The 26,352-nt window shown below is 33.0% G+C and overlaps 1 protein-coding gene across 2 annotated transcripts in view; it reads left to right on the forward strand.

Annotated features, from left to right (window-relative positions):
* Nucleotides 1–26,352, forward strand: part of LOC123662047 (hypoxia-inducible factor 1-alpha) — a 127,258-nt gene that overhangs the window by 19,960 nt on the left and 80,946 nt on the right. For both annotated transcript variants that reach the window (XM_045596937.1, XM_045596936.1), the window contains exon 2: nt 25,760–25,947. In XM_045596937.1, coding sequence (XP_045452893.1) covers nt 25,760–25,947 — 188 coding nt within the window. The remainder of the gene's footprint in view (nt 1–25,759; nt 25,948–26,352) is intronic.

The following is a 26,352-nucleotide window of genomic DNA, read 5'->3' on the forward strand; positions in this document are numbered from 1 at the left end:
AGATAGAGAACACTAGCTTAATGCTTAGGTAATTAATTGCTGGGTGGGCAATTTACATGAAACGATTTTAAAATGTATACGTACGAAAATTTAATACATATAGGTATTTTTAGGTTATATGTGTTGTTACACATGTCTGCATTGTGATTACTACTAATGGATTAACGTGATTTAAATAAGTGGTGTTAAATTATTATTAGCCCAATTTTATAATGCCTAGGTTTGCAAATTGCGTTAACATAATTATTTCGTAAGAGTTTTGAACTGCAGCTGAGTACTGGCTAAATGAAAATATTTTAAAAACAATACCATTAGCGATTAAAATTTTCTTAATTGCCGATTTTTGTGTTTCCAATAAATATTTAAAATCGTATTTCTCAATTGCCGGTTAATTTGTACCAATGGTTTAAAATAATGATATTTGAAGATGATTTTGTAATACTCGATAATAAGAAAGGCTTAGGCTTTAGGTTGTAAAAATCATGTTAGGACTTATAAGAGCGAAGTAGTAGTCCAAAATGTTTATCACGTCCATTAGTGCGTCTTTCAAAATTACCTCTAATTCGCGAGAAAAACTACATAGGGAAACTAAACTACTTCTCTTAAGAAGCATTATATTACTGCGGTGAGTAACGCACCAGCAACTAGGACCTTGGGAGGGTCGGGGGTCAGCAACGCGCTTGCAGTGCAATTGACGTTGCATCCATCGATCAAATCTAATCGGTGGATTTATCACCTTAGTGGTAGGAAAAAATTAAAATTAGATTATTTCAGTAGATTGTTAAATAATTATAGAAACTAAATAAATGTTAATTTGATGCTTCATCATTACAGCCTATACAGTCCACTGCTGGACATAGGCCTCCACAAGTTTACGCCAAAAATAACGTGAACTCATGTGTTTTGCCCATAGTCACCACGCTGGGCAGGCGGGTGGGAGGGCAATTTGATGCTTAAAGATCTTTAATGGCTGCAATAGGGTTATAAGGAATGAAATAACCATTTTGGTAGCGGCCGTTCTCATAGTGATAGCAACAATTTTGCACACTCAAACACTAATACCAGTAGTCTCGACACAGATAACGATCACGTATCGACGGAAAGTAGTTGCAGTCTTAGCTCTTCATTTTACATTTTTCAGTTGATACAGGTTTTAATGTTTCCTTAACTTTTTTCCATAAACTGTGTCTTTTATGCCCTTATCTAAATTTAACGGATCGTAAGCAAAACGAACTGTTTCTGAATATAATAGTCAGACATAAGAGATAGTTAGAATCCTTATAGCAATCAAGTAGCGACTTTTAGTGTTTATGTGTACTATTGATAGTGGCCATTAAAACCAAGCCAATTTTTTTTCCAAAAAAGTCTAAGAAGAGATGTCGCTTGCTAAACATAAATGTGGAAATAAACTACGGACAATTTTATCTCGGATATGAGTAGAACTGCACTCATCCAGCAATTCTAGCTTCGTGGAACATAGTGATGGATGTTAGAAAAAGTGCATCTTATCAATGTTCTGTTATGCTCACTTTAAGGAAGTTTTAACGCACGTCTTAAAAAAAATCAAATTTAAAAATTGTCGAAAATTATTAATTTCTAATAGTCCAAGCACACATGCCAGTTAAACCATATATATTGCAAATTAGGAGGGTAAATACGAAAATATTTTTTTATTTAAATGTTGCTTTTCTATTCATCTATACTAATATTATAAAGCTGAAGAGTTTGTTTGTTTGAGCGCGCTAATCTCAGAAACTACTGGTCCGATTTGAAAAATTCTTCGAGTGTTAGATTCTTCCTCGTCCGCGTGGAATAGGAACAATTCTGTCATACATGATGTTTGCAAAACTTTAACTGTGTTTACGCAGCGCTCGCAGCGGAAGCTCACAAAAGGAATAATTGTGTTTGCTCGCAAACGAAAAAAAACTGACTTCAATTACATCGACAAGTAATACAACGTAGATCGACGAAAACATAGTCAAGCAACTACGCGTTATCAAAGATTACTCAAAAAGTAGTCATCAGATCTCGATAAAATTTATATGTAACCACATGATAAACATCAGCTTTCGATTAAATTAAAAATTATCAAAATCGGTACACCCAGTAAAAAGTTATTACGGATTTTCGAGAGTTTCCCTCGATTTATCTGGGATCCCATCATCAGATCCTGGTTTCCTTATCACGGTACCAAACTAGGGATATCCCCTTTCCAACAAAAAAAGAATTATCAAAATCGGTACATCCAGTAGAAAGTTATGCGGTATAATACAACGTAGGTCGACGAAAAAAGCGTCAAGTAAAAACGCATTATTAGATATAACTCGAAAAGTAGTTGTTAGATCTCAAATAAATTTAAATGGGACCAATTGGCACACAAAACCTTTCGATTAAAACAAAATTTGTCGAAATCGGTCTACCCGGTCAAAAGTTCTGATGTAACATACATAAAAAAAAAAAAAAATACAGTCGAATTGAGAACCTCCTCCTTTTTTGGAAGTCGGTTAAAAACCCCGGTTTTGAAACATTTTTCATTGGTACTTTGCTCCTATTAGTCTTAGCGTGATGATATATAGCCTATAGTCTTCCTCGATGAATGGGCTATCTAACACTGAAAGAATTTTTCAAATCGTACCAGTAGTTTCTGAGATTAGCGCGTTCAAACAAACAAACTCTTCAGGTTTATAATATTAGTCTACCAATAATCTATCCAATCCATCTCCAACCTATCAATCGACAAGGTTTTCAGCGACGAATCTGCAACGACATATCATATTAAAAATGATTGCTATGTGTCCGGACTGCAGATGGCAACCGAAAATTTTATTTATCGCATAGTTGATACTGGTACAGCTTACCTATAGATCGGCAATTTGAATGAACAACAATTGGTGCACTTGGTGAGAGGACAGAAATAGCTCTTATCTTATCGCTTACAATGATGTTAGATTATGGACATTTAAAATGAGACAGTCAAAAGACTTTGGGGATTATGATACTATGATTAGCACTGTCAACTACTTAAACTTGCCATTAAAGTTCACAAGAAACGAAACCGTAATCTCAATAACCTTTGTCGAATGTAGTAAAATAATCCTAGTTATATATCGACACCAGATATGAAGAACATTGTATCTGATTTTGTTAAGTTTTCAGGAGCGCGTTTTACAATTTTGTTGCATTTAAAAAGTGGCCAAGTGATATTGAGTATAGCCGCATCCGTAATGAAGTAAATTGTTCTACTATTATTTTTTTTGCGTTCTTTTTTATGTCACTAGGTCGGCAAACAAGCGTACGGCTCACCTGATGGTAAGCGATTACCGTAGCTTATAGACGCCTGCAACACCAGAAGCATCGCAAGCGTGTTACCGACCCAATCCCCCCAGGAGCTCTGGTCACCTTACTCACCAACAGGAACACAATACTGCTTGAAAACAGTATTATTTAGCTGTGATCTTCTGTAAGGTCGAGGTACTACCCCAGTCAGGCTGTTCCATATTTTGAGCAGGAAATTCCTGCTGTGCCCTACCTCAGTTAAGTTCTGTAGTATAAATATGATATATCAAAAAAAGCTGTGTTTTTCAAGTGACAATTATTAAGAATACGATTGTTTTAGTTTAAAAACATTGTATGAACAGTTCCAGTAATGTAGTATATCGACGTATATTATAAACTGCTGTGATGTTGAATAAAAAATGCTATTTGTTATTACAGTGTTACTGTGTTCAAAGAAGACCAATATTATTGCTTTTATTTTTTCGTAACCGAAAATACAATATTTTTTTAGCAGAAATCTGGATTATCTTGAATTACAATAAAAAAAATTCTCATTTAAAAATCGTTCTAATGCTCGTATAATTACGGTTACCAAATTTAAAGGTACCTTTATTTCTCCTTAGTATTTTGATGGTATGGTTAGAAATATCAGATGTCGATATATGAATAAATTGGAGATATACAGATTTTGTTAATATGCGAAATTGTTAAGTAGTAGTTTTATAGATTCACGTCTGTGAACAGTTTTATCACATTTTTCCTAAGACCCTTAAAAATACAATTCTCCAATATTTTCTAGAGAATGATCAGAGCTTAATCCGCTAAGCTGCTCCACTGCGAGTTGGCGGAGATATTCACTACTATGAGTAACGATCGCTATGAGATGTACATGATAGTAACCGGGATCGACAGCTTAACGTGCTCTCCGAGGCACGGTGGGGTCACCCACAAGGATTAACAACCAGACCGGAAATAAATATTTCTATAAACACACAAATATTTTTATATCCACTGCGAGCGGGAATCGAGCACACGCACCATTACACCAGAGCGGTCGTTAAGATCATGGTTACTTTGAATTAATTTATACAATATTTTATTATACAATTATCGAAAATATGAATCGATAATTTCACTACCACCACACTATGTCAGTAGATTAATTGTGTATGTTTTAAAAAAAGATATAAAACATTTAAAAGTTAAAATCATGTCATAGTTCCAAAAATAACACACACTGTACAATACACACACTGTGTAATACATACACTGTAGAAAACAAAAAGAAATGCATAAAAAACGACTATAACAATAACAAATGGTACGTTCACTTCCGAATTTATTATATTATTATTTATTATTATATTAAGCTCTGATCCTTCTCTTTCTTATATGGGCAAAAAGGCATATACTCAGCAGTGGGATATTGCAAGCTAAAGCGAATATTTTCTGATATTGTAACAGCTATCACGAAATACCTTGTTAGCATTATAGAAACTAATATTTATTACGTGTTGTTATAGCGGTTACAACAATTAATACGTAGGTGTCTAGGCAGACCAAACATGCAACAAAAATTCTCATACAGGTACTGAATCGTGTAACTGCAACGTAGGTATATTCTTAGCGTTAGCGTCGGCGTCGGCGTTTTTTGTTGAAAAGGAGATATCCCTGGTGTGTGGTACCATGATAAGGAAACCAGGGTCTGATAACCCTCTAAAATCTGCATAACTTTTTACTGGGTTTACCGATTTTGATAATTTTTAATTTAATCGAAAGCCGATGTTTATCATGTGGTCACATTTCAATTTCATCGTGATCTGAATACAACTGTTGGAGTAATCTTTGATAATGCGTATTTACTTGACAATTTTTTTGTCTACCTACGTTGTATTACTTGAGGATGTAATTGAAGTGGGTTTTTTTTCGTTTGCCAGCAAACACAATTATCCTTTTCTGTTTGGTTTAAATAAAATTTAAAATTCATGATTCCCACTTATGAAAAAGCACAATGAGAGTAAGTATCACTTATTGTAAGGGACATTTTGCCGAAATTGAGTTATATATATCATTGGATTTGGAATTTTGTACACATTTTCAGATATGCTAGAGCGATTTTTGCTACAAATTTTGATTTAACGGACTTTAGTCTTATTTTTTAAATGAAAATTAAAGTAAATCGTATTCATAAATTTATTTGACCCTAACATTAGAATTGAGTCAACAAACTTATAATAACATGTACCTTACTTTACTTCACAGTTAGAACTTTACCAGAATTAGTCCCTTACATTATTATGTAATGAAAAAAGGTAAAGAATGAGCTCTTTACCCTAATGATATGAGTAAAAAATATCCTAATTAATAGGCCCCTTAAATTATTCTCGTTTCAAATTAACAAAAAAGTGAATTAATAGTTGAGTATATTATAGAGGGGGAAGGTAAAAAACTAATCGTTTGGGCACCTTCTCAATGGCTAAGTGACATGGAATCTGCCAGAAAACGGCCTCAGCCGTACCGTGTTTTGGAACATACTGATTTTATTGATTTCAATAGTCTGGCAGATATTTACTCCAGCTACTCTTAAAAATAAAGATCTGCATATGAAAAACATAAGAGTTTGCACATTCAGAAAAAAATATTTGGCCAAAATAGACGTCAAATATACCATGTTAGATAATTGTACTACTTACGCTATAGAACTTTCCAGAGAAATGCAAGAAAAAGGAAAGAGAAAGGGAAATAGAAAGAAGACTTTGTTGGAGACAAAGCGAAAAAGAGCTACACAAATTACCAGCAAGTGCACAAATTACCAGGAAGTGGGTAGTTACAGTTGTGAAGAAATTATAAGAAAGGCATTACCATCACTTTATAAAGAAAGACTACCGATATCAGTAGCAAAGCATAATGATTGAAAAAAATTGTGTGCCATGAATATTATACCAAAAAGGTTTCAACACGATATAATTATACCTTCCAAAAATAACAATATTTATTAAATGAACTAAATATTTATAGATAGTTTTGGTACAAACCATGTCCACGTGGAATTTTGCCAAGAATGCTGGCAGCATTTCCCCGTTGAATCGCTATGCCGATTCTCTGGGCAATAATGCACCAGCCCTCTCCTCACCAGTGAAGGCAATAAGGCGAGGAGTTATCACATTAAAAATATCTTTAGCACTGCTACTCCAAGGTCGAAGATGTAATTTGTATGATAAGATGTAAATTAATTGTAATTTTTGATATGATGTAATGTATGGATTGATGAGATGTAATTTGGAATTAGTGAGGAATATTTGTGCCTTGCTGTGTGGTTACGGCATTAGAATATAGCCACCCCCTCTTTTCCCGTGGGTGTCTTAAGAGGCGACTACGGGATAACACAGTTCCACTACCACCTTGGAACTTATAAAGCCGACGGGTGGCGGAATAACCATCTAACTGCTGGCTTTGAAATACACAGGCCGAAGACGGGCAGCAGCGTCTTCGGTGCGACAAAGCCAGCCCTTCGGTCATCAACCTGCTTGCCCAGCGTGGTGACTATGGGCAAAACACATGAGTTCACTCCATTTTTGTCGTGAACTTGTGGAGGCCTATGTCCAGCTTTAGACTGTATTAGGCTGAAGTGATTTGTTCTGTTTAGTCGTTTCAGTTTTTTCCGCTGCGGCTCCCGCTTTTAAGGCTATTTCCCTGACATGAGGCGGAGCAAGTGTGTCAACGCAGGTTGTGTCCCACAAAAGCGCCCGTCCCCTTTCCCAGGTAACTAACATCAATCAATCAGGTCTCTTGCCATCATCGCGACTAATTCCAATAGGCTCGATAAGAGCAGAAACGTCGATGGTGCCAAGAGCTCTTGTTATGGTATCATTTAGGGAACCGTGGCGGGAAAACCGACTTGAACTCTTGTTGCAGAAAAGGCTATGTAGTCCGAAAGAACCGACGTCTATTCCGCACGGACATCTGTATTCAAAACACAGTGGAGCTCCCTACCGGAGACCGACAGCAATTCTAGAACTTTCATTGTCTCAAAGTGTCCCAAGGTTTTTTGACGATATTGCGTGTCATCAGTGACTTGACTCTTTATTTTAAAATAAAATTCTTGTTAGTGATATATTGAACGAAACAGACGACATTGAAAGCAAAGCTGACATAGAGAATGACCATGATTAAAAACCATTGAAATTTGAATACCATTGATAGGCTTATTTCACCAGTTACTCTTGGTTGAATCTGCGAACATTTGTGATTTTTTTTTTGTTCTGTTACTGCCGAAATAATCATTCCTACCAATATCGAGAGACTTACCAACGTTGTTATTTTTTCAAATTGGTCTTATTCCACTAAATACCTATCAATGATTATAAATATTCTTGATTATTTATTTCGGTCGTGAGTAAATATAAGTTATAAAGAGCATTAAATAATTGTTTTTGGTTTATGTTTTTGTTTTGAGATTAATAATAATAATAATACACTTTATTGTACACCAAAAACAGAAATAATACATATCAAAGAAAGAAAAATAATATTGACAATATATTCATTAGGTACAAAGGGCGGCCTTATCGCTAAAAAGCGATCTCTTCCAGGCAACCTTAGGGCAAAGGAAAGGGTCTAGCGTCAGCATAGATGTACAAGTTACAACAAATTTATTATAAATATTCAAATAATTAAACATATACATACATTCATACATACATACATAAATAGATACATAAATACATACATACATACTGACATATATACATATATACCCAGGTACATGCATACATACATATAAATACATATATGTATACATTATAATTATGAATTACTTGTTTATTGTTCAGTTTGAAGAAAATGCTTCCAAACAGTCTTTTTAAAAAGTGCAGGTGTTTGTACACGTCTGATATTCAAGGGCAAGGTATTCCATAAGCGAGAGGCTTGAACTGTAAAAGATTTATCATAAAAGGAAGAGGAGTGAGAAGGAATTCCAAGAAGAAAATTACTGATTAATTTCTTGTAAAAATAAGTTGCTTAATAATTATGCTAATGTGCTCTTTATTTGACAGTGGTATAATAGTGTAAGCTATGTAGATTTTTATAACATAGTGCTGAAGTACGTATATTCCGTTTTTTTTTGGAAGAGCCCTATTTGGTAAACAAACCGCTGTCAATCGTAATTCACGTTTTTTACGCATTTATCACTCACTTTTACAACACATTCGCTTAAGGACATTTGTAAAACTCCATTTACTATTTATTTCACTAAAAACAAATATCAATTTATCATTTTAAACACATAAAAACTACTAAAATACGAATTCCGAGAGTACAGATAAATAATATTTTCGAATATGACATTTCAATATATTTTTTTTAAAGGCAAATAGGGATGTGGTCAGAATATTTTTAGAGGTGAATGAGTATAAGTGAATGAACAGCATGAGCGATAATAGGCCATGTTCTTTAACTATATTTTAAATTTTCACGAATTATAACTTGTTAAATAATATTATCGTAAAGCGATTTGTTATTAATTTGTATTTTGTTATTAATTGTTTTTTTTTTTATGTTGAGCGCAAAAAATGCTTACAAAATATTGCAAATATCAATCATTTATGGTAAAGTGTTCATTGTAAAGGTTTTATTTTATATTATGAATATTTCTGAATTACAATTTCATCCTGAACATTTTTAACGCTTCCCATATAATATTAAAGTATACCACATAGCAACGGCATAAACGTTTACTTGTAGTTCACAGGAAAAAAATTTGAGACTTTAGGATGAGACTTAGGATTACCCAATAAGAGCTTCGTGGAGTACAATGTTATTAGTACTTTTTTGTAGACGTTAGAGAGAGAGTGCCGCCGGCGCCAGGTTTTTAACCGACTTTCAAAAAAGGAGGAGGTTCTCAATTCGACTGTATTTTTTTTTAACCGACTTCAAAAAAAGGAGGAGGTTACTCAATTCGACCGTATATATATATTTTTTTTTTATGTATGTTCGGAGATAACTTCGTCGTTTATGAACCGATTTTGATAATTCTTTTTTTGTTGGAAAGGAGATATTCATAGTTTGGTACCATGATAAGGAAACCAGGATCTGATGATGGGATCCCAGAGAAATCGAGGGAAACTTTCAAAAATCGTAAGGGTGACTAGTAAATTTAATCATGTTTTCATTAAGTACTATAAAGCACTACTATTTTATAAAGGTCTGGAGTCGATCTGATGATGGAGAAGAAAGATAGTCGAGGGAACTCTTCAACGATTTATAGCAATTACGTGCTTTTTGAACTTAATTCGTTTCTATTGATGAGAACTTTGCACCTGTATGAGTTATAAGTGCCATTACAGTCTGATGATGGAGACAAAAGTTAGTCGGGGGAACTCTTTAACGATTTATAGCAATTTCCTGCTGTTTGAACTTAATTCGTTTCTATTGATGAGAACTTTGCATATATATGAGTTATAAGTGCCATTTCAGTCTGATGATGAAGACGAAAGATAGTCGAGGGTACTCTTCTACGACTTATAGCAATTACCTGCTGTTTGAACTTAATTCGTTTCTATTGATGAGAACTTTGCACCTATATGAGTTACAAGTGCCATTAAAGTCTGATGATGGAGACGAAAGATAGTCGAGAGAACTTTTCAACGAATTATAGCAATTACCTGCTGTGTGATCATCTGTGTGGCAGGACCAGGTTTGATGATGGAGCCCATAAACACTCGAGGGAATTTCTCAATAATTTACAGCAGTTACCTTTTGCTGTTTGACGACCGTTTTGATAGAATGGTGCATGTGCCGTGTCGGCGGCGCCTAAACACCGACGGTCGCGGGTTCTATTCCCGCTCGGAGTGGATATTTATGTTTATACAAATATTTATTTTCGCTCTAGTTGTTTATCCTTGTGGTTCTCCCAACCTAGCCTCGGAGAACACGCTAGGCTGTCAGTCCCGGTTGTTATTACGTACACCTGATAGCGAAATTTACTCATAGTATGTCGACGCGTTAGCGCAGCGGTCACAGCACCGGCTGTTGCGCTGGCGTTAGTGGGTTCAATCCCCGCACACGACAGACATTTGTATTGGCCATATAGATGTTTGTCATGATCTGGGTGTTTGTGCTTGTGTATTGTGTATGTTTCCGAACCCCCGACATAAGAGAAAAAGCATCCTTGTTACCCATACTAAAAACCATCACTAAAAATTGTAAAATAAAATAATTTTTAACAAAAAAAAAACCGACTTCAAAAAGGAAACTAAAAAGTGAAAAATAAATTTACTCAGTACAAAGTAATTCGTATTTTGATTTAGTTAATCAGAAATGATTAAATAAATATTTTATAATTTTGAAGTTGGTGCCAAGTAAATACTACAACAACCTGGCTACAATAACAAATACAAACAACACACACACAACAAACAAGTACAAAAAATATAATTAGATATGTCAAAACAAAAAATATATCTAATGATGCGTATTTACTTCACGCTTTTTTCGTCGACCTACGTTGTATTATACCGCATAACTTTCTACTATTCTTTTTTTGTTGGAAAGTAGATATCCCAAGTTTAGTACCATGATAAGAAAACCAGAATCTGATGATGGAATCCCAGAGAAATCGAGGGAAACTCTTGAAAATCCGCAATAACTTTTTACTGGGTATACCGATTTTGATAATTCTTTTTTTGTTGGAAAGAAAATATTCTTAGTTTAGTACCGTGATAACGAAACCAGGATCTGATGAAGGGATCCCAGAGGAATCGAGGAAAGTTCTTGAAAATCCGCAATAACTTTTTACTTGGTGTACCGATTTTAATAATTTTTAATTTAATCGAAGGCTGATGTTTGTCATGTGGTCACATATAAATTTTATTGAGATCTGATAACTACTTTTTGAGTAATCTTTGATAACGCGTAGTTACTTGACTATTTTTTCGTCGATCTACGTTGAATTACTCGTCGATGTAATTGAAGTCGGTTTTTTTTCGTTTGCGAGCAGACACAATTATTTATTCATAGTAAATACAAATAATGTGACAATAATATTAACAGGGTCGACTTTTTTTTTAGACACAGGCGGTCCTATTTTGTTGTAAATTTTATTTTTGACGTTTTTTTTTACCGACCATTTCACATAAACGAAATATAAATTTGTTGCCTTTTATGCTCGATGCTCGATTAATATATTTTTTTTTCTTTTTGTAATTCTGTAACCTCTACTAATTCTTAGCAAAAATATTCAATATATTATTAGGTTTTGAAATAATTTTAGCGATATGTTTGCGTTAATATTTGAACATAAAATAAATTTTATATTCGTCTATGGCTTATTAATATTGTTCATTCATTTTTTGCTCTTTGTGTCACTTTACTATACTTACAATATTACTCTATTGTCTGTGGTCGGAAGTACGCCATATTTGTTTACTATTTTGGACTATTCCAAAAAAATAGAATATAGAAACGTTCAAACACACATATTTCCTTGGAATTAAAAATATTAGTGTGAATTAAATAGACTTTAACTCCATCTAAATAAGGTTCTAAATATTTACAATTCATTCAAGTATATATGAGTATCCTTACATCAAAATACAACACTAAAAGAGCCCGTTACCATATAATGCTCTATTTTCCTTGCTGCTTACATTATTTTCCATTGAATTTTCATAAAATTTGTGTAGGGTAAGGGATAACTCAACCATTTTTTTTAATGTAAGGGACATGCTATTTTCCAAACAACTAAGTTTCATAAATTTTGATATTATAATGTTAAAGAATGGAAAATTTTAAGAATATTTGTCCTAGACACCATTAAAATTGGAATATAATCACAAAAGATACAGACAGATTTCGAAAAAAAAAAAAATCGTTTTTGACTCTCCTGAAAAACTGTGATTTGCCCCTTACGCTAAGTGATACATCTGGTCAGTGATACATCGATAATGTAGTAGAGATAAATCGGTCACGTATATTGCGGATAACATCGAAATAGATAAGTAGATAAATCGTAACAAAGACGCACACGGACTGAACTCCACAACCACAAATGCCGACACCAAAAGCTAGAAGTACCTCCAAGTAATACCCACTTGTGGTCAGTAGTCATCATATATTATTACTAAATGCTTTTAACTTTCCCACACGGTTTAATAGCGATAATAGCTACTGATAAGCGAATATAAAGATACAATCGGAATGGACTAACTGCATGTATTTTACTTACTTAATACATACTTAATATATTTGTATTCAACAAAACTAACAGTCAAAATAATTAAACATAGGTACTTCTATAACGAAATATATAATTGAGGTTAATATAAATAGTAACAGATACAAAAAAAAATAAAAATTATTAAACAACTCAGAAAAACATACAATCCATAATTCACAAATAAGTTGACAACAAAAAAAAAATAAAGAAATAGGTACACCTTGAGAGTTGACAAATAATAAATTGACAGTAACATTATTCTACTGCGTGTACTTATTTTCCCTCATTTCAATAATGGCGGCGCTACAATACAATACTATTTCATATTCCTACTATATTTAAACGATTAAACCGTAAATGAGCTTTAATTTGTAACAACTATAACCAATGAAGTTGATTTTTTTAACAATTGTATATGACTGCTTTGTCGTTGATGAGTTTTTCATTTTTGACGTATTTTCGTGATTTCGTTTTATTTCGTCAATCTTAGTTGAAATCGTAAGGTTTTTATTTCTATGCTCATAGGAAAGACGGCAGGGTGACGGTTGCACTCGTAACGTTTTTTAGCTATCTCTCGGGAACTACGGATAAAAGGTTAGCCTGTGTCCATTCCGAGTCCCTAAGCTATGTGGATTCCAAATTTCATGGCGAGATTAGTCAAGCCGTTGAGTCGTGAAAGTGGAACAAACAAATAAACTCACTTTCATTCCATAGTAATAATATAATTATATTATTACTATGGATTAATGCGACCCGGCTCAGATAGATGGATGTTCTATATTCTGCTATGTTAATTGACTAACAGTACATATATTGACTGAGTATTACTCATTATATTTTTAAAAGCTTATTTAAGGGCTAGAAAAAAATAAAACTTGAAGTAGACGAAAATGTCGTTCACAAGTTGTTGGGGATGTCACTGTCTGATGATGAGTTGCCTGTATCATACTTATTTGATGAGGCATGTTTAAGAAAAAAAAATCGTAGGTGTTTTTAACCGACTTCAAAAAAGTAGGATGTTACTCTATTCGACCGTATTTATTAATATTTTTTTTTAATTATATTCGGGAATAACTACGTCGTTTATGAACCGATTTTGATAGTTCTTTTTTTGTTGGAGAGGAGATATCCTAAGTGTGGTACTATGATAAGGAAACCAGGATCTAATGATGGGATCTCAGAGAAATCGAGGGAAACCCTCGAAAATCAGCATAACTTTTTAATGGGTGAACCGATTTTGATGATTTTTAATTTAATCGAAAGCCGATGTTTATCAATGTTTATCATGTAGTCACATTTAAATTTCATCGAGATCTGATTACAACTTTTGGAGTAATCTTTGATAATGCGTATTTAATTGACTATTTTTTTTTTGTTGTATTATTTGTCGATGTAATTGAAGTCGTTTTTTTTTTGGTTTGCCACCAAACACAATTATTATTATAAAAGTGAAAACAGCCAAAAGTTTTTTTGTTTTTTTTTGTCTGTTCATAAACCGAATACGGTTTTTAAAATGTTGATCCTGGAGGTTTAAATTAAAGTTGTGTGTTAGATTTATCATCCTACACCTTCTATATGTAGAGATATTACTCAACAAACAATATTCATATTGACTGTTAATAAAAAAATCATATCTCACAGCGTTTTTAACGGATCATAAAATTAACAACGGCTTAGAACTACTAGTATAAGTATTCACAGGCGGTGCCGCAAGGAACGGCTAGTATAAAATATTTAACTGTGAAAAAATGTGCACGTGTACCCTCCAGATAGCGTGGGGGCTTTGTTACGAGCTTCATTTCTAGAATATTTATGATATTACCAATACCGGCTGGAAGAACGCCAAACACCTCATCCCATTTTAATCAGCTGATTAAAACCACGTGAGGTTTATATCTTGGGATTTTCCTCCCAGACAGAGAACCGCCTAATTTGCTTTAGAGTCAATAACTCGAGAAAAATTATTTGTTTAGTCCAGTTCTGTCCGAGCGTCTGTGTTTGAATCGATAACTTAATCTGCTATAACCCAAGTCTTAAGTCCGTGTGTTAAGCGTGGAACAACTCAGGCCCAGAGCAAGCGATAACCCGCTCCTTTAACAGTATGAGGTACGTAACGACGGTGATAACGTGACCGGCTTTATGTTATCTACGACAAATTATAAGGTCCCTGCGGCAAATAAGAGCCACCTTAATTCAACACTTAATATTTTAAATATTTAAACGTTGAGAACAAAAAACAAGACATCAGAGAAATATTTTTTTTATTATTAATCAAACCAAGTACAATGTTTTGGATTACTATTATAATTTTCGTCTACAAATCAGTTTTTTAAAAACCCTCTGTGTGGTCCTTAATAAACCCTGGTGGTTTAAAAAGGGCCAAATTTAAATAATTTTTTTTTCACTTATATCAGCACTATTATTAAATTTTCTTGTTTCCACTAATTATCATTTATCACTTTCTTTACGGATCACGCTCTAGATGAATTCTAACTAATCAAAAATATATCGATGGCCCTTATTAGAATAAAGTAACAAAAATTCGCATTAAAAAGCATTACGAAAATAAAATAAAAAATATTAAATATATTTAAGAAGAATTAGCGCGTAATAATATCAAAAGCTTTAATAAAAACAAATAAAACTAAAACTTTTTTTTGTATAAAAAATGTGGCCCTTATTACACTAATGAGATCAATCATTATAAAATCCAGTAGAAATCAGTTTTATCGTTATGCTTTATTTTACAGCTTTGATCAGCTAATTGCACATAGGGCATTGAAAATCAATATCATCTTTTGTCAGGCCCACGCATTCTTCATGGAACCATTTTTGGCATACTGGACACTGTCGCATGTATTTAAAACTCTCTGTATTACAAGCATGACAGTACCATTTGTCAAAAGTGTCATTTAGTGTCCGTTTCTGTTTTCTATTTTTTAATTCCTGTCCTTTAAATTATTTCTTTTCTTTATTTCTTCTAATAGGACGAAATGTTTTTGGACATCCTTTCGTCCTTACCTTTGCCTGCTGTGGCAGTTCACTATTTGTTTCTTTCTCACGTTGGTGTTTTTCATCAACTTTTTCAGCAAACAAATACTTGGTTACAATCCGTGCTTTATAATTGATGGCCTTACGTCTTGGCTTATTTTGTTTCACCACAGCTAAATTCGGCGTCGGTATCAGCTCCTGAAATGGAGACTTTATGACTTTTTTGGCTTTTATTATCGATAGCGGCAAGTTGTCTTCAGAATCACTTGCTGTTGTAGAGCCATCACGTACTTGTCTTATACTGTAGAAGTCAGTATATGCTGTATTCTTCTTGGGAGTTTGTTCTTGCCTTGATATTGGATCTACATTTTTATCAACAAAGGAACTGTATATATCACGGATATTTTGAGGCGTAAAATTTTGTGGCAGAACAAGTGATTCTGCAATAAAAGTATCAGATTCAGAGCTATCAATTATTAGTCTTCTTATCGATGCAGCATACTGACTTAGACCTGTTAGTGAGTTTGAATTTATAAGATCAGAATCAGATGAGCTGTAATCAACTAAACGTTTTTTTACCGCTATCGTAGATAAAGCGGGTAAAAAGTCATTATGATGTAACAAAGATGGTGAATATGGGTAATGATCGTCAAAAAAGGTCATGTCAGAATCTAAACTACTAACATCGGGACTTTTCACTACATGCCGGTAATTTATACCACTAGGACCAGGAGTTGACGAATTTTCCAAAGGCATATTACTATTTTGATCAAAAACTGTCTTCTCAGAATGTGGACGATCATCAGCAAGATTTTGTGATTCTAAAAAGGAAATAAATAATAAGCTCATGCAAAGCAAATACAGATGAAGTAAATAAAACTTACAATTATTTATTGGTTTAAGTATTTAAATGTTTCACTTATGTTTTTAATTATGACATTATATAGGCATTGTAAGTAATAAAGTAAAGAGCAACGCTTAAAAAATATATTATGAGAAATGTAGAAAAAGGTTATGCAAATGTCTAAAAAAATATTATTCCACTAGTTGACCATGAGAGTGATTTTTAGGCTTTTCTTTGTAAAATTGTTAATTGTCAATAAAGCGATTAAACTTACCTTGATTAGTCAACTCTTATGATTACTTTTTACTATAAAACAGAAAAAAATTACAAACAGCAGACTATTTTACACACAATTTATAATGTTTATGGAGAGATTTTTACTAACGAGTGACGTCCACCAACTGTTCGGACAATTTCTTGGCTACTGACAAGATGGCGGATCGTGCTATCACGTGGCAATGAAATTAAGCTTTCCTTTTGGTTCTTTATATGTGTGCGCAAGGGCCATCTTATAAATACTTTGGAAGTGTATTTTTGGAGTAGTGGCCCATGCAATACGCCGGCTCTTATTACTCGCAGGTACCTTAACTTCCATATATGCGTGTTTACATAGTTGATAATTATGACGGTTGATACCATATCGTAGTCATGTTATATATTTTAAATGCATTTTTTTGCTGTATTTTCAACCCTTTATATATTATATTTTATAGGTAAAGACCTAATATTTAATAATATGAAAACCAATTTTTTTAAGAATTTAAATTGTACGCCTTTAACACTTGTAATGCTTATATGATTTTTATTTAAAAAGCATCCAATATTTACCTACCGTGGTTATTTAATCTATTTTAATCTCCGTTAAGAAAGCTTCTCGTAGATATATGTATTTTTATTTATGTACTATATAATCCAGTTGTAGTTTGTTATAATTATTTGCTTACATATATCTAACAAGTAAGTATATAAGAATTTCACTTGAGTTTCCTCTGATATGAAGCAGGCGAATTTAGGTGTATTTTTTTTTTTTATATATATCACTAGGTCGGCAAATAAGCGTACGGCTCACCTGATGGTAAGAGATTACCGTAGCTTATAGACGCCTGCAACAGCAGAAGCATCGCAAGCGCGTTGCCGACCCGATCCCCAATCCCCCCAGGAGCTCTGGTCACCTTACTCACCAACAGGAACACAATACTGCTTGAAAACAGTATTATTTAGCTGTGGTCTTCTGTAAGGTCGAGGTACTACCCCAGTCGGGCTGCTCCATATTTTGAGCAGGAAATTCCTGCTGTGCCCTACCTCAGTTAAAGGTGTATGTGATTTTTACTCATTTTAAAGTTTAGATAAAAACAATTTGAAAACCTACGGAGTTTAGGACTTGGAAGGTATAAAAAAAATATGTGTTGTTTTTAACATTCATGTAAAAACATTCTTTGTTAATAATGAAGTAGATCACTACGTGTTATACGTGAGACAATAGAATAATTTTTGTATCAATTAGCAGTATATATAAATAATGCTTATTTGATAGGTAGGTAAGTAGCATTCGTTAATAAAACCTTGTATAGAAATCGTGCCAGGTATCATTCGGATTAATTACATTTTAATGACATTATAATAGGGTTTCAGAAATATATTTAATGATTAAGGAAAATAATAAATCTTGGTTAATTTTAACATGGGCTGAGCACTAGATTATTTTCAATTACTTAGAACGTAACATGCACATTTAATATTAACGTAAACAACACAAACAAACCATTCTGTTATGGTTTTCCCGAAGAACTAGACAGGTTTTAAACCTGTGAAGTAAAATAATTTAATAAATGCAATATTTGTAACTGCGGATTTTTAGCAATAATGTTTTTGTAGCGTGTTTACTAGACAATAAAATGATCTATTTACTAGAGCTGTACAGAGAAATAATGCCTTGATCTAATGTATATTTACTTATAATTTATACTTGATTCATTGGAATAAGTAATTTTCTTCGTAAACTGTGTCTACTATGAATAATTACATTACATTTAATTTAAATATATTTAACAAAAATAGATGCCAATATATATGTGGCCGATTGATTGAAAAATACCTAAAGTCAAGAAAAAAAAAAAACTGGGAAACTAGATATATTCTTTTAGCCGACGTTAACAAAAATGTTAGGTATTATAATTATTCTGTACACTGTGGGGTAGGAAACAGGCTTATACGGTTACCGTAGCCAATGAGTACCAGCAATACTTGATGCTCCTAGCAGCCAGTTGCAGCATCACAAGAGCGTTTCCGATCCCCTTAAGAAAAAAAGATTAGAAAAGATTACTCTCACACTCACTTTTTTTTCAAATATTAGTCTTGAGTTGTTGATTAGTATTTTGGTGTTTTTGTGTCTAAAATGAATATGTCGGCACCTTCGCTGTCGTCTACGCAAGTAGCAAGGAATTTATAAACAACAGATGCACCGATAACGCCACCTAGCACATCGTTCGATACTCACCTACCCTCACTCATCCTCGAGTCATTCTGACCTGTATAAAAAGACCAGAGCAACAGTGGCAATGGCAGTGTTGGCTCTGGCTTGGCACGGTGCACTTGTATTCTGCTAGCTTAGCTTAACATAGACGCTTTTGATAATTAATTTGTGCAAACGAATTAATTGTCACATATTATATTACGATCTATAATTGTAAACTAATAACTATCTTGTGTTACCTTACATTGTTATTAATCAGTGTGACCTTCCTACAAATATATTTCTATGAGTACCTACAAACTAAACAAAGTGACAATTTGTTAAACTTTAATTTAGTTCTTGATAAAGTAACGAGGAAATAATTGACTTCATTGTCTCTTTTAAGATTAGTTACATTATTTCTAAGAAGATATTCCGTTAACAAAAAACAGATATAATACGTCATCAATTTTAATAACTCATAAAACGTTAAAAAAATATTATAATCATAAAACGTTTAAAAAAATTATATTAACGAAATTTAAAATGTTTCTTTAAAAAAGATAAGTATAGTTAAATTTGGTATAAAGCGTTAAACAGAAACAACTAAAAGAATATCATATATAACTCTAGTTCTAGTTTTGAATAATAGTCTAACAGCAAAGGTGATTCAACTGCATTATTCAATTATATACATTTAACACAAATGTGTTAGAAGAAGATATTCTAAGAAAAAATAATTCAAAAAATTCTTGCATGTTTACTTTTATATTAAGGAATTTTACGATATTGTAAAAAAAATCTGACTCATGTCAAGATAAAAAGACATAGACTAATGTTTAAAACATAGCTTCTACGAAATTTCCCTCACGAGTTCAATTAGATAATGCTTAATTCTTATGTCACAGTAGATGATAACCTCTTAGAACTCACGTAGACACGAGGTGTGACGATATATATAAAGCGGACATACAAATTTGCAGACTAACGTCACAGCTCCTAGATTGGACGGGAACGCAATTATATTTGCAATCACGGCCACTTGAACACACACGCTCCTGTTAAGAACTGTGCGAAATATATCATTGATGTATTTGTGTCACACTATTTAAACTTACATTGTGAAAATACAGGGTCTAATAAAGCATCGTGTACTCGCGCAATTTCACTCTTTCAGATTCTAATATTTAGATTTCGAGGGGCGTGTTAAATGCAACTATTTTACAGTGAATGTAATTTCAGTCAGTCATTTCAGCCTATCACAGTCCACTGCTGGACCTAGGCCTCCACAAATTAACGCCAAAAATGGCGTGAACTTGTGGAGGCCTTGATAGGTGGTGCTTAATCGTATCATCATCAATACATAGACTTTCTAATACAAAAAGTATTTAAATTCTAAACATTAAAAATCACTCTGAATACAGAATTTAATCTGGCAATTTTTTTTTGTGCATAAGTGGATCAATACACTCTTCCTAAACGGCAAGAATAACCTTAATTCATTATTTTGTTTTGTTTGTTAGAAAAAATTTCCTAGGTGATTTAAATTTTAGAAATAACTTAGAGCAGAAGAACATCTGAAATTAATTACTGGCATGAATTGAAATGAAAAAGATACTTCGCACGTATAAAATTACCCATAAAAAATATACAATAGTAATCAATCACAATCAAATACAATTTTGAATTTACTTTAAATAAAATATATTTTTAATCTAACTGACAAAAATATTGCCATTATCAGTTACTCCAATCGATAGCGTGCGTTTATATATATTTGTTTTATGTTTTTAATTTGAACAATCATATGACCTTCTGTAATCATAATATTCGTTGACGCTTATCAATAAAGTTGATACAAAGCTGGCGACGTCACGACTGTTAAGTATGTTCTGGAGTGGTTTATTAATACTCTTAATACCAACTATTTCCTAAACAATAGTTACCTCCAAATCCCCAAGGACGTATTTCAAAATTCTGGGTCAGCATATGATAATAATTATGTTCTCCTAATACCCAATTCGTAACTTCAGTCTATTTGAGTTAAAATAATACATATACTCAATTTGATTTTGAATACAATGAAAATGGTTATGAAAATAATAATAAGCATATTATGATATCATTTCATTTGTGAGACGTCTGTCTAACAGAAGCTGATGCCTAATGTTCTTGTCCTTCGGTCCTACAGAGAATACCTACGTCATTGCATTACCATCCACCGCGAAAACACAACAAAGCTTTGAGTTGCTTGCAAATATGAGTTTTTTACATACGCGTACTTTTATCATGTGTAAAACACCATTCCAATATTTTGATGAGTACATTGGTCCTTCGGTGTTCACGGGTATCTTTGTGTCCCAACCACTTATAACTATAACGGCACATACAATTGACTTAGTATGAAATGTTTTTGTATAGATATCGAACTAGTAAAGTAATTGGACTATTCATTGGTTATGATTCTTTAAATATTTTTTTGCTCTTTTAGCTTGTAATCTTTCACTTTAAAATGCATTGCTTGACTGATGGTTTATATTGTATCATAAGAACAGTTCGGCTGCCATTGGAATGAGTACTTGACACATGTGATATGCGTTTGATTAGCGGCTATAGGATAAATTAATAATATTTTGAAGTTGCTTTTTTTGCTATGTAATTCATTTGATAATTAGATAAGGCAAAGTAGCTATACTTGTAACAGTACATCAAATGTTTAAAAAAAATGCAGGAAGTAGGTATACAACAAAATATCAATTACTATTTAGAAGTGTGAATTAATTTCACAAAATTAATTTACATTAATTATAATAATAAATGACAAAAAGAGATAGGAATCTGAGGGTACAAGATCGGGGCTATATGGTGGATGCATGATTACTTCCTAATCAAACTCTGAATTTTTGTTGAGTGTCTAAAGATATATATATGTACGAGGTCGGGTGTTGTCGTGATAAAAGACCGCACGTTTTTTGTTGATCAATTTCAGTGAGTTCATGTGGCACCTATATATCGAGCTTGTTTATATAGCCAGCCTTTTTCAAATAAATCAAACTGATTAATAGTCAATTCTCAGATCTTTAGCTATATCTCAAGGCCCGATCCACATTACAGTGCTGATCTCAGCTTCGTTCTCGGTTCGACTTGATGTATCTCCACTTTTTCAAAAATTTCATCATGTTTATCCGTAACGGTGCGACCAGAACGAAATACATCTTTGACATTAAAATTTCCTGGCTGAAGACGCTTAAACAAATTTTGTGCTACTCTTGCTGCAATAGGTCCATAAACGTCAATTGACAACAAACAAACGACTTGAGTCGCATCTTTCCGTTTTTTAAAGTAAACTTTAAAATGTACCGAACTTCTTCGTTGAATTTTTTTTTCTTTGGATTTTGGGGTACAGAAAAACAAATAAAAAATGGCGGGATATTGTTTTTTAGTTTTTAATTTCATTATTAAAATTTCACCTTTTTATGGTATCAAAACCAGTTAGATACAACCAAAGAGATTTTACTGCAATTTTTTTCTAGAAAATACGATAAGACTTTTGCCCCGATCTATTTAATATATAGCAAAACATATAAATAAATAACCATTGGAATATTATTGTACCCATCACGACATTGAAAACGTGCTGCCTACATGGAGACAATTTTTGAATCACTTTTAAAATTTGTTTTGAAATAAAATAACTGAAGATAAAAATGTTTTCATAGTTGGTACTATATTTAGTTAAATCAGGTAAATATGAAGACGAGCGTTATAGATAAATATTAAGCCTAGAAACAGCGTAGATAAGATGTCTGTTGAACCAAAAACCTTGTCCAGGCATTTTTTTAACTTTAACAAAAATGGTTGTTGTCTCGTCTGTGATAAACAACCCCCTTCATGTTTTCTCCATGACGATTGTGCTTTATTGGGCTAAATTAAAAAACATCAAACCTAAAAATAGAAAATTAAATTATAGTTATTTTAATTAAATGAATAAGATGAAAGATGTGCTGTGTGGCTACGGCACTAAAGAATTTAGCCACCCCCTCTCTTCCCGTGGGTGTCGTAAGAGGCGACTAAGGGATAACAAGGTTCCACAACCACCTTGGAACTTAAGAAGCCGACCGATGGCGGGATAACCATCCAACTGCTGGCTTTGGAAGACGGGCAGCAGCGTCTTCGGTGCGACAAAGCCAGTACTGCGGTCACCAACCCGCCTCTGCCCAGCGTGGTGACTATGGGCAAAACACATGAGTTCACGTTATTTTTGGCGTCAACTTGTGGAGGCCTATGTCCAGCAGTGGACTGTATAGGCTGTAATGATGAATAAGAAGTAGAACCACAAGTTAAGTGCTTATTAAAAACAGGATTTGTACAATATCTAAGCGAGAATCTTCAGCTATCTAATTAATACATGTTTATTGATTTTCTTTACATCAACCTTTTAAATCTATACAAAGACCAGCTAACCACGCAAACGTTGTTTTGCCATATATGTTATAACCCCCCCCCCCCCCCCCTCATAACTTAGGGGTCTGAAAAATAAATTTTGGTCGATTGTCAGACCTACCCGATATGCACACAAAATTTCATAAAACTCGGTCCAACCATTTCGGACGAGTATGGTTACTAACATTGTGACACGAAAATTTTATATAGAAGAATATCCGTTTAACGTATTACTTTGTATAGAGATATAAAAAGATAAAATATGTCATTTTTATGTTTAATTTAAATTTATAAGATAACAAACAACAAAGTATCACAGGTGAATTATTCGCAACCATGATGGAGATCGACGTATCTGAAAGCATTCCGTTTCATCGATTAATATAATTATTGTTTAAATTAACAGTAGTTTTTTTTACCGCGTGTAGCTTCGTCGAAGCGATATTTTCCTCAATGCATTCCACTCGAATATAGCCGTCCTTGTCGTTGGTAGCGTCGACTGTTTTATCGTTCCCAAACTAGTTCATTTCGACATCTGTAACCTGTTGTAATAAAATTATTATTTTTTTAGTTTATATTTATTTGCTTTATATGTCTAACATTTTTTTTAGATTCCTATTGCATTTTTTTATATATAATTTCGTAGTTGGAAAATGTGTTGCATTCGTATTTATCCATAAACACAACGAAAAATAATATAATGTCTAACTTTAATACTGTTCTACTTTCTAAACCATTACATTTCTTATATATTAATTAACGAGGAAGAAAACAATATTAATTCAAAAAATTTAAGCTACCCTACCCATCTCGACCATTCGCAGTAGGTTACGGCGCCCGGGACCTGTTTGCGTCAATAGCTTCGACGTTTGTTACACATTTATAGTTTGATCAATAGACTATCTTATCAACTATCTCGTAATATAAATTCATGATCAGAGTGTAACTCTAATTTGTATTAAATGAGATTGTGTTGCAACTTGGTAATCAAAAAACATTTGAAAAGAACTCGACGAAGGACTTCGACGAATTTAGGAACAATGTTTAGTCCTGTTTTCAACCCCGGTTCCGTTTTCCATAATTTCGAATTTTGTATTTAAATTTCGAACATGTTGTGAGTTCAATGTTTCTTCAGAAAACGAATCGTTGTTGAAGACAGGAACGGGGCATTTCTAGTAAAGTTGTACACTGTTAACTGTAACTTGTAAACTGTCGTCCTTAAAAAGTTATTTTAAAATCACATTTGTTGACGCACTTGTTAAAAATGCTATTTGGAACAAGCGATAAAACTTACCATCAGCTAGGAGCTAATGACAAATTAATGAAATAAACTTTTCGTTATTGCAAGTTACAATGTTCTGTGATTTGGAAGAATATAGTCTCGTGTTATACTAATGTGTTACCGTTCTTGTTTATTTAATAAATAATAGTGAAGTAATATTTTAAAAATGTGTATCCCGGATGTGCCTGAAGTTGGCAAACTTAAAACTCTTTGTGTAATATCGAATAAGTAATGTATCCTAAACTAAAAAAAAAGTTATTTAAAAAAAATAAACAGTATGTTTATGCGACCTAAAAATTAAAACGAAATTAAGGTTTTGTTTTATCAATTATTTCTATTGAGTATAGGTATTATTTTGATGAAAGTGTATCACGTAGGTTTTAAAGGTTTTATTTTACAAATAATTATTTAACAATTTAATTGTAAATATCGAATATTCTAGAAGTGTTTGTTTCACGTTTTAATTAATAGGAAGAAACATATTGACCAAATTAACATAAACGTTAAAATTTTATAACAAAACATAATTTTTAACCGACTTCAAAAAAAAAAGGAGCAGGTTACTCAATCCGACCGTAATATATTTATGTATGTTCGGGCATAACTCCGTCGTTTATGAACCGATTTTGATAACTCTTTTTTTGTTGGAGAAGAGATATCCTAAATGTAGTACCATGATAAAGAAACCAGGATCTGATGATGGAATCCCAGAGAATTCGAGGGAAACTCTCGAAAATCTGCATAACTTTTTACTGGGTGTACCGATTTCGATGATTTTTAATTTAATCGAAAGCCAATGTTTATCATTGGTCACATTCAAATTTCATCGAGATCTGTAACAACTTTTGGAGTAATCTTTGATAATGTGTATTTACTCGACTATTTTTTCGTCTACCTATGCTGTCATTACTTGTCGATATAATTGAAGTCGGTTTTTCTTCGTTTGCCTGCAAACACAATTATCAATATATAAATTTCTGAAATTTTATTTTTAATAATAAATAAATATATATACTAGCTGACCCCGCAAACGTTGTTTTGCCATATATGTTATTAACCCCCTAATCTCATATATATTATCCCTATATATCCCTTATAACTTAGGAATATGAAAAATAGATGTTGACCGATTCTCAGACCTACCCGAAATGCACACACAATTTAATTAAAATAGGTCCAGCCTGTTCGGAGGAGTATGGTAACTAACACTGTGACACGAGACCTTTAAATATATTTATTATTTATTTTTATTGTTAGGAACAATGAGAAACGAAAAGAGAAATCGCGCGTGGCCGCTCGATGTCGTCGTACAAAGGAAATGCAGATTTTTGCTGAACTGACTGCTGCGTTACCGGCGAAGAAAGAAGAGGTTGACCAGCTGGACAAGGCATCTGTGATGCGCCTGGCGATCTCTTTTCTTCGTGTACGCGATGTCGTTTCTATGTGTGAGTATCGTTTTATTATTTTTATATATGCTTATGGTTTTATGTTCTTTTTCTATATATATAATATAATAGATAGTTTATTGCTTTTGTTATCCGAATCATTGTCGTTATTAAAGCCCCAACAAAGAACTACAGGTAGATTAGCTTTAAACTATGGTTGCTTGTTCAATGCAGCCCAAACAAGCAGCAGGTTATTCCAGCGTTTGATTCAACCTTAATATACTTTCGAAACTAAGGTTTAAGAGACATTTTATGCATCAAGCATTGTGTACAATACAATATTTTAGCAAGTTTATGGAATCTGGTATCAATGATTTACATCGTACATCAAATTTGTTTTTACTGCATTGGCGTAATAAGAGCAGACAACAAATGTATGACCTCAGTCATAAGTTAGGCCATGTG

The sequence above is a fragment of the Melitaea cinxia genome, chromosome 18 (assembly GCF_905220565.1).
Source record: "Melitaea cinxia chromosome 18, ilMelCinx1.1, whole genome shotgun sequence".
Lineage (NCBI taxonomy): Eukaryota > Metazoa > Arthropoda > Insecta > Lepidoptera > Nymphalidae > Melitaea > Melitaea cinxia.